The 9,006-nt window shown below is 46.7% G+C and overlaps 3 protein-coding genes across 3 annotated transcripts; 2 read left to right on the top strand and 1 right to left on the bottom strand.

Moving 5' to 3' along the window:
- Positions 1 to 1,415: 1,415 nt before the first annotated feature.
- SRSF9 (serine and arginine rich splicing factor 9) lies at positions 1,416 to 6,057 on the top strand. Its single transcript, XM_063913118.1, has 4 exons — positions 1,416 to 1,754; positions 1,961 to 2,139; positions 5,182 to 5,354; positions 5,441 to 6,057. Exons 1-4 carry the CDS (start codon positions 1,555 to 1,557, stop codon positions 5,576 to 5,578), a joined length of 690 nt encoding a protein of 229 aa, XP_063769188.1. The 5' UTR covers positions 1,416 to 1,554; the 3' UTR covers positions 5,579 to 6,057.
- On the bottom strand, positions 5,970 to 7,690 carry GATC (glutamyl-tRNA amidotransferase subunit C). Its single transcript, XM_063913119.1, has 5 exons — positions 7,608 to 7,690; positions 7,482 to 7,529; positions 6,676 to 6,845; positions 6,241 to 6,344; positions 5,970 to 6,156 (listed from the first exon to the last, which is right to left on the bottom strand). The coding sequence occupies exons 1-5, from the start codon at positions 7,686 to 7,688 to the stop codon at positions 6,098 to 6,100; spliced, it is 462 nt and encodes a 153-aa protein (XP_063769189.1). The 5' UTR covers positions 7,689 to 7,690; the 3' UTR covers positions 5,970 to 6,097.
- A 227-nt stretch (positions 7,691 to 7,917) lies between these two features.
- TRIAP1 (TP53 regulated inhibitor of apoptosis 1) lies at positions 7,918 to 8,722 on the top strand. Its single transcript, XM_063913120.1, has 2 exons — positions 7,918 to 8,064; positions 8,140 to 8,722. Exons 1-2 carry the CDS (start codon positions 7,918 to 7,920, stop codon positions 8,227 to 8,229), a joined length of 237 nt encoding a protein of 78 aa, XP_063769190.1. The 3' UTR covers positions 8,230 to 8,722.
- Positions 8,723 to 9,006: the final 284 nt, after the last annotated feature.

Here is a 9,006-nt window from a genome sequence, read left to right on the forward strand (position 1 = left end):
GAAAGATTAGCAGAATTGCGAATAGAAATTTCTTAGCAGTTTCTGAGTAGCTCCAGACTAATAGGCCCTACACACTGACCGATTTTCTGAAAGATATGAACGATCTCGTTCATAAATGAACGAGAACTCGTTCATATCTTTCAGTGTGGAGACTCCAGCGATGAACGATGCGCGGCCCCGCGCTCGTTCATCGCTGGTCTCCCGTCGGCTGTGCATGCAGGCCAATATGGACGATCTCGTCCATATTTGCCTGCACTTCAATGCAGCCGCGTGACGGGGGGAGTGAAGAAACTTCACTCCCCCCGTCACTGCCCCCCCGCCGCCGGGTCGCTCGTCGGGCACCTCGGCGGCGCATCGTCAAATGAGTAGGGCCCCTTACTCAGCCATTGCGACCAGCTCAGTCCTTTTCGTTCCTGGTTTGACGTCACAAACACACCCAGCGTTTGCCCAACCACTCCGTTTCTCCAGCCACTCCTGCGTTTTGCAACTCGAACGCCTGCGTTTTTCTGCACACTCCCATAAAACAGCCAGTTTCCGCCCAGAAACACCCACTTCCTGTCAATCACACTACGATCAGCACAGCGATGAAAAAGCTTTGTTATGCCGTGAGTAAAATACCTAACTTTTGTGTAAAATAACTAAGCGCATGCGCTCTGCGAACCTTGCGCATGCGCAGTAAGCGACTAATTGCAGTATAGCGAAAATCGGCAACGAGCAAACAACTCGGAATGACTCCCATAGTTCGTTGTAATAGTACGTTGCGCGTGCGCATTGCGCCGCATACGCATGTGCAGAAGTGGCTTTTTTTTGCATCATCGCTGCACAGCGAACGAATGCAGGTAGCCATCAACTCAGAATGACCCCCTATGTACAACTCAGAGAACGGTAAGAACTCAGAGAACGGTAAGAATTGCGTAGTGCAGCTAGACGGTCAGAATATATCAACAGGGAATCAAATGTAAAACCTTTTCCTAGAAATGAGTGGCAGCTGTCACCTATGGCGGGTTCCTGAATGAGTTTACATATAACTGATCTTTTCTTCACAGCAGATGGAAGTTATAGGTGACTGATGCTGTGCCTTCCTCATATGGATCACTTGGAAGCCTCATAATAACCCACTAGCTACTAGTTTATATGATAGGTCAGCACCATATTTCTGAGTACAGATGCGAAAAGAATACTGCATGTACTCTGTGTAACCCAGCCAGAAAATGGATGCAAGGGTGGTGGCCATGGTAACGGGTTTCCATGGCGAGGTTGCTAAGTAACTAGGAGCCAGGGCGGATGAACACGTAACACGTTCATGTATAAGATGGGGGATACGTTATTAGGTACATTATTACAGGGCTGAGAGGGTGGATGCCGCGGTATCTGCTTTTTATGTGGGTCACCAGGTAGACAATACCTAGGCGGCATTCCTCCTCCTCCATCCCTAACGCGCGCTCCGGCTAAGTCCTTCCCCTTTGACGCGCGCTCCCGCAATCACTTCCGCTTTTAGGTACTTCCTGTACTCTCCCGCCGTGCTCCGCGCGGCTGGTCACAGGAAGCGGCAAGATGTCTAGCTGGGAGCGGGAGAGCGCACGGGGTAGCTCCGGAGACGGGCGGATCTATGTGGGGAACCTGCCCGCCGACGTGCGGGAGAAGGAGCTGGAAGAGCTGTTCCACCGGTACGGGCGGATCCGCAGCATCGAGCTGAAGAATCGCGGGGGCAGCAGCGCCGCACCGTTCGCCTTCATCAGCTTCCAGGACCCGAGGTGAGCGGCGGGCGGGATGCGCTGCGGCGTCTCCCCGGCATCCAGTGGCCGCCCGACGTGCGGGGAGGCGAGGAGCGGGGGGCCTCCGGGGGTAGGCCCGGGCTTTGTGCTGGGGCCTGTGGGTGTGAGGCGCAGTGTTCGGCGGGGCTGGGGGCGGGTGGTGACCTCCGTGTGACCGGGCTCTCAGTGCTCTCTTCTCCTCTCAGGGATGCGGAGGACGCCGTGTTTGGACGCAACGGATACGAGTTCGGCTCTGGCCGGTTACGTGTGGAGTTTCCCCGATCTAACCGGGGGGCCGGGGCCGGCACCGGGGGCGGTTACGGCGGGCCACGTGGAAGGAACGGACCCCCCTCTCGGAGATCAGAGTTCAGAGTCCTCGTCTCAGGTAACGGGGTGATTCCCAGTCTGCTGCGTGCTGTAACATGTCCCTGTATAGGCCGCGTGTAAGCCAGAGGCGGCCTGAGCGCTCACTTGTACCTCGGGCCCCGCCCCCTCACAGCCAGCAGCGGCAGAAACCCTCACAGAGAACCCTCATTGTACTAATGCTATCTAACATGCTTATCATGGTGCCCGTCTGCGATATGCTACATTGGTAGATGTTCATATAACGGGCATTGGGGCAGATGTATTAACCTGGAGAAGGCATAAAGAAGTGATAAACCAGTGATATGTGCAAGGTGATAAAGGCACCAGCCAATCAGATCCTAATTGTTAATTTACATATTGGAGCTGATTGGCTGGTGTCTTTATCACCTTGCACATATCACTGGTTTATCACTTCCTTATGCCTTCTCCAGGTTAATACATCTGCCCCACAGTTCTCTAGCCTAAAAATTTACCCCCCCCCCCCCCATTGTGATGTAGTAGTACCACAGTAAAGTGTTTTACTATACACCCCTCTTTACCACCTGGGATGTTGGTGGGAGGATAAATCACAACAAGCAGGCATGTGGTTAGTCTGCCTGTTCAATCCTTACTAAATATTTTCCCTGGGCCATAACAGTTGTTTTTCTTACACCAAAGGAGAATCCTGATGGTAATTTTGAAAGACCAATCACGGGCCTCAATGAAATAACTGTGGCTTGTGATTGGTTTTCACACACAACACCTGTAGGTATGTATCTTACATCACCACATAACATTCTCTGCAAGTGATATACATGTTTGTGCTACTCATGTATACTCAGCAATTGGTAAAATGCATTTCTTTGAATGAAAACTTTTTACACTTCTGCCTTCCACATGTAAGTTGCAGATTTTTCTACTCATCCCCACTTTGACATTTTATCCAAGTAACTGCGGCCATCTTAAATTTTTTTGTTTTATTATGATAGTGGATGGTATCCAATTGCCGCCAATTTACTGCATGACAAACTGACTAAAATAGCCCCATAGTATTATAGGGCTGTCCAATTATAGCATGTTTTAATCATGTGGTAATTCACTTATTTTCGCAAGATAACACATGGTATCTGGGATAAGTTCCCGGACCCATGTGTTATAGTGAAAAACCGGGTCCCCGGCGGCTGCTTATTTCTGCTAATGCTTTTAGGTGCCTGAGGCACCTGGTGCATAATCCCTGATAAGTACAATTGGGGCAAATTGGATAGCCTCAGGCCGATCCATTAGCTGCGGTAAATTACCACTGCTAACTGGATACCGGCCAGTGTATTATGGTAAAGTTGCATATCGTGTTTACTACATGCACTATCAGCATAAATCTGCAAAGCAATCATCGTTTTTACACTTCTGGAGGGGATCAGTACTAAATGCCACCGGCCGGAATCCCGGCGGTCGAAATACCGACGCCGTAATCCCGACGGGTGGCGAGGGGAACGCAGCCCCTTGCGGGCTCGCTTCCCTCGCCACGCTGCGGGCACGGTGCCTCGCTACGCTCGGCACACTATTGTATTCTCCCTCTATGCACACTATTATATTCTCCCTCTATGGGTGTCGTGGACACCCACAGAGGGAGAATATGTCGGGATTCCAGCGTCTGTATTTCGACCGCCGGCATCTTGACCGCATCCCTTCTGGAGAAGGGCAATAGCTCGTGTACATCATTGTGCAAAATGGTATCCGGTCAACATGGTTTCTCACAATGCTTGTGTCCACCTATTTCAGGTGTTGATTTAGTTACTGTCGACCTAAGTGTGTGGTTGACCCTATGATCCACACCGAAAAGGGTATCTGGTCTATATGACGACATGCATTAGGTCGACGTGATTTTTTTCAATTTAAAAAAAAAAAAACTCTTTCACACTTTACTATCCACGTGGACTATAATTGGGAATGGTAATTTATGCCGAGCACAACAAGGCACCTTGCCCGAAGCATGGCGAGCCATGCAAGGGGACATGGTGCACTTAGTGGGGTACCCAGTCACTCTACAGCGATTTTTATTTATTTTTTTAACACTGACCTTTTGTCATGTTGACCTAATGCTTGTGTCGACCTATTTCAGGTGTTGACTTACTGTCGACCCTATTATCCACACCCGTGCAAAAGTGTTAGTTTGTGTCCCTTATCCAAAATTTAAAATCAGTTTTGTTTCCCCTACTGAGATAATGACCCATTATATATCTATATCTTATATCTATATATACACACATTATATAAATGTCATTATCTCAGTAGGGGACCCAAATATATGGGATTTTGGATAAGGGATACTCGACCTGTACCAGTCTTCTTGATTGGGCCCTTACAGTGCAGACATCCCTAGCTAATATCGTTGTTGCCAAATGTAAAAATCCACATTTTCACCATTAGGGTATTTCATATTCTGTGAAGTTTGCATGCTGCCTAGTGTGCATGTTATCATTTTTAGTAAGATAACTGACAGAATCTTGCCTACGTTGGGGAGGGATCGGTATGCGTGACCGGTGGTCAGGAGACTGCCGGTCACCATGCTGACTCCGGAATCCCGGCTTATGGGGGGGGGGGGCAAGCAGAACGAGGACCCTTGCGGGCACGCTTCGCTTGCCATGCTGCAGGCTTGGTGGCGAACTGTGCGCGATAGGTTATATTCACACACTGTGTGTCGTGGAAATAGTCCCTGTTAGTCGGCATGCGGACTGGAAGGGGGCGGGATTCCGGCATCGGTATTGTGACCGACTTTCCTAACCACTGGTCACATTACTGCCTCCCGTTGAGAAGATTGTGAATAAAAGCACAGTGAATGATGGCTATGCAAGATACAAGTAGCAACTATGTGGCACTGGGTCAGCTGACACAAAGCCCTTTGTTGCAGTCTTTTGTACCTCAGGCAGGAGGCTTAAGCCATGTTGGGGGACGTCACTAACTTTCATCACGCAGACGTTTCTAACCCACAACACCATTGCCCTATGTTTGCAGTCAATTCAAGAAACCCAAATCTCTACTCCTGAGTTAACAAAATGCTAAATGTCATTTTCTTTTGTTTCAGGTCTTCCTCCATCAGGGAGCTGGCAAGATCTGAAGGATCATATGAGAGAAGCTGGAGATGTTTGTTATGCTGATGTACACAAAGATGGGATGGGAATAGTGGAGTTTATTCGTAAAGAAGACATGGAATATGCTTTGAGGAAATTGGATGACACTAAGTTTCGGTCTCATGAGGTAAGATGATGGCAGTGTTTTTTTTGTTTTTTTTAATGTTTGTTCGCAGTGAACATAGAATAATTTTTTTTTTTTTTTCTTGTCAGGGTGAAACCTCATACATTCGTGTCTGTGCTGAAAGAAATACCAGCTACTCAAGATCCAGATCCCGTTCTAGAGGCCGTGATTCTCCATATCAAAGTCGTCGCTCTCCCCGTTATGCCTCCCCCTTCCGACAGTACTGAGTTGCCACGCAGGGACACTTTCTATCAATTTAATTCGAAAGACCATCTGCTCTTACATTCCACAACTGATGGATTTCATCAACTGTCTTTTATACCATTATTTTCTGCCCGTACCTTTTTATTTTAGGAAGTGTGTGCTGTTTGCATCAGATGTTTTTCATTGTTTTATTTTTAAGTTTTGTCATCTTCAAGAAGGCAACAGACAGTATTGTGCCTAATCTGATGTTGTTTGGATAAGTGTGCAGTGAACAATAGCTATACGGGATATAACCAGGTGGAATGTTGTGGCACTGGGACAAACCTAAGGGAATGTTCATGTTTATCCTATATATAGACCTACCCCCATCAGTTTGTTAGAACAATATCATTTGAAATAACTTTTAATCTTCAATCAAGTTTGTATGTGTTTCCCTTTATTATGAAAGTGTTTCAGTTAAAATAAACATCTGTAGCTGTCCTAATAAAACTGAACTTTCCTAGTCCTGCGTTCTTTGCTTTTCAATGTAGAGTCCTAAAGGATTACAGATTGTCCATGTTGGAAGAGTAGACATTCTCCTGTGGTGGCAAGGGGATGTTTCCTGTTGGCAAAAAAAATGTATCTTTAGTGTAGATGTTCTTAAAAGAAGAAAAATTTCAACCTAAGATATTTTTACTCTTAATACCTGGAGGTGCAATAAAATAATCTTCCACAACAACACTCGCATTAGCGAGAAGAAGTTCTGTGCAGTTTCCAGTGGTCACTGTATCATTCCTTATATACAGTCCCCTATTGATAAGAAATGTGCATTAGATAAGTTGCTGGAATGTTGCAGAGATTTGGGTGCAAGACAAAAAAAGTGCCTCTTTTGCAAACAATGGAAATGGTGTAAATGTAGTCCTTTATTATTGCATGCAATACATAGCCTGGGCAGTTTTGGTTTTTACACTGAAATTTAGAATTGAACTAGGTCTTTCCCCGTCCTCACAGAACATAAATATTTCTGCTCATTTTGAGTTTGCAACCTTACCTTTGCAGTGCAAGGTGGTTTTGCCATGGTGCACATATGCTCCCTTTTCTTTACCCCCAATTACACAAGAGAGACAATTGTCATAATTACCGGTCTTCTAACACAGATGCCAATGGCTGCACGCCATCTGTATTAACACTGTGTAGCTGGTTAGCAAAATGGATTGCTCTCTCCAGGCGTTGGACTCCCTCCTGGTTTCGAAAATCAACCAATGCCAAATGTTCCAGATGATCTATAACTTCTGGGGCTACATGACAGACCTGGGAAATAATCACACACACAAAACAAACACAGGAAAAGAAAAGTAACACTGCTCAGCTTGAAGCGGAGTCGGACAATTGCTTTAAAAAGTGGAAGTTTGGGATTAAAAAAAAAACGTAAAAAATTGCTACAAATACCTGGGGTTGCAGTGTGATGTACCATTAGTTCATATGCAGCAAGTAATGCTAAGCCCTCCATAGCTTACCATATATATATATATATATATATATATATATATATATAAAATCACTTATATCAGAGGTTCTCAAACTCGGTCCTCGGGGGCACACACAGTGCATGTTTTGCAGGTCTCGCAGAATCGCAAGTGAAATAATTAACTCCACCTGTGGACCTTTTAAAATGTGTCGGTGAGTAATTAATACACCTGTGCACCTGCTGGGTTACCTGCAAAACATGCACTGTGTGGGGTCCTGAGGACCGAGTTTGAGAACCTCTGACTTATATGCTTCAACTCCTGTATGAGCAGTGACCTCGTGGTGGTTTTATAATGTGACAAATATAAGTAATAATAACACTGAGCTGCCGGGCCGCAGTCATATCTCAGGAGGCTGGTGTAATCAGGCACACAGCAGAGACTACTGTGTGAGTGCATTCACTGCTTTACTCAGAATTACCTGCACATCAGTTTCCGGGTCAAAGCTCCATGTGGGTCTTTGTGGCACCTTCAGGACAAAGAACATACATAGTACCATTGTTCTGTATATACCGCACTGCCCCCTCCCACGTGCTCCCACCCGTACCTTGCTCTGTGAGGACAGGAGCCGCCGGGCTCCCATTCCATTCCTCCCCCAGCACCGCAAGGCGGCCGTTCGCAGCCACATCTTGGACTGTGTCGTATTCGACGTCAGGAAATCTGCGACGGGAAAGGCCTAAACCGCACTATGATAAGGGAAGAGCAGACATGTTTAGAAAGGGCGCATTAGAGGCATATGTCCGGCGTCATCCACACAGCTATGCCCGGGAACAAGATGGCCGCCACTGCTCAGCGAGTGTAATAGAGGTGACAGGAGTAGAAAGTGTTTAGTTGTCGCCGGGTCACTCGCGAGTGACATGAACAGCGTGGGAGAGGAATGCACGGACATGAAGCGCGAGTATGACCAGTGCTTCAACCGCTGGTTCGCGGAGAAGTTTCTGAAGGGGGAAGGCAGCGGGGACCCGTGCACCGATCTGTTCCGGCGGTACCGGCGCTGCGTGCAGGTGAGGGGGGTTTGCCGGCCGGGCGTGAGGGGTGGCGGAGATGTCCTATCCTTTGTAACTGGTTATGTTCTGCAGAAAGCCATCAAGGACAAGGACATCCCGGTGGACGGAATAGAGTTCATGGGACCCAGCAAAGACAAACCGGAATCCAAGGACGACTCCTGACCGGGCACCGGCCCCGGACTCCTGTTTCTTCCGCTCGTTGCTTTACATACATTAAAGCTTCAGTACAATGAACATCAGCTTTGAGTTGGTGATCCGGGATAGATAGCCTGCTGCTTAGATGGGATATAGGGGATAAAAAGGAGTTAAAAGTGGAGTTGATTGAATGTTGATGGGAACTATTGACATTAATTATTGTTCACCCAATTATATTACTCCATCATAAATGTAGATGGTTAATGCGGTTTAGCGCTTCAATACATCTACATCACGGAAAAGGGTTCATAAGGAGGAAACTTTAAAAGTTCTTCATGTTCAAGAGTAAAGTTACACAATATAAGATGCTAATATTTTTTACAAACCTGAACTTTGCTTAATTCTTTATTTAAAAATGTAATTTCATGTATATTTTTCATTCTAACACTTGTTTAGGAATTAAGGTTAAACTACCTTGTCTAGTAGAGTACAGAGATACCTGAAATAAATAGTTCATGTAGTTTGCCTCTGTCTGTCTTTTGTAGCAAATCATAGATTGGTACTCTGCCTTAGGGCATAAACTTATGCCATAAAGCATTGACGCAAACTGTTAATTTCCCAATTTTGGGAATTCAGACTATTGGGGCGGGATTCAAATCCCCCCCGGCAGTATTCAAATGTTCCTGCTAATGGGTGCAGCCGGCCCTTCCAGTGGTGAGACCCGGCAGCCGGGCTAGGGCCGGGCAGTGTGAAGGGACCCTACCCCTCACACTGTTAACTACAATGCCGGCACGGGATATAGCC

The sequence above is a fragment of the Pseudophryne corroboree genome, chromosome 1, assembly GCF_028390025.1.
Source record: "Pseudophryne corroboree isolate aPseCor3 chromosome 1, aPseCor3.hap2, whole genome shotgun sequence".
In the NCBI taxonomy this organism is placed as follows: Eukaryota; Metazoa; Chordata; class Amphibia; order Anura; family Myobatrachidae; genus Pseudophryne; species Pseudophryne corroboree.

What these genes read in the sequence shown, in the direction of transcription:
- SRSF9 (XM_063913118.1), top strand. Translation starts at nt 1,555, where the DNA reads ATGTCTAGCTGGGAGCGGGAGAGCGCACGGGGTAGCTCCGGAGACGGG. An exon ending in GTTCAGAGTCCTCGTCTCAG is followed by an intron (nt 2,140 to 5,181) that starts GTAACGGGGTGA and finishes CTTTTGTTTCAG; the next exon opens with GTCTTCCTCCATCAGGGAGC. An exon ending in CTAAGTTTCGGTCTCATGAG is followed by an intron (nt 5,355 to 5,440) that starts GTAAGATGATGG and finishes TTTTCTTGTCAG; the next exon opens with GGTGAAACCTCATACATTCG.
- GATC (XM_063913119.1), bottom strand. Translation starts at nt 7,688, where the DNA reads ATGTGGCTGCGAACGGCCGCCTTGCGGTGCTGGGGGAGGAATGGAATG. An exon ending in TCCTGTCCTCACAGAGCAAG is followed by an intron (nt 7,530 to 7,607) that starts GTACGGGTGGGA and finishes TTTGTCCTGAAG; the next exon opens with GTGCCACAAAGACCCACATG. An exon ending in TTATTTTATTGCACCTCCAG is followed by an intron (nt 6,157 to 6,240) that starts GTATTAAGAGTA and finishes TTTTGCCAACAG; the next exon opens with GAAACATCCCCTTGCCACCA.
- TRIAP1 (XM_063913120.1), top strand. Translation starts at nt 7,918, where the DNA reads ATGAACAGCGTGGGAGAGGAATGCACGGACATGAAGCGCGAGTATGAC. An exon ending in GGTACCGGCGCTGCGTGCAG is followed by an intron (nt 8,065 to 8,139) that starts GTGAGGGGGGTT and finishes TATGTTCTGCAG; the next exon opens with AAAGCCATCAAGGACAAGGA.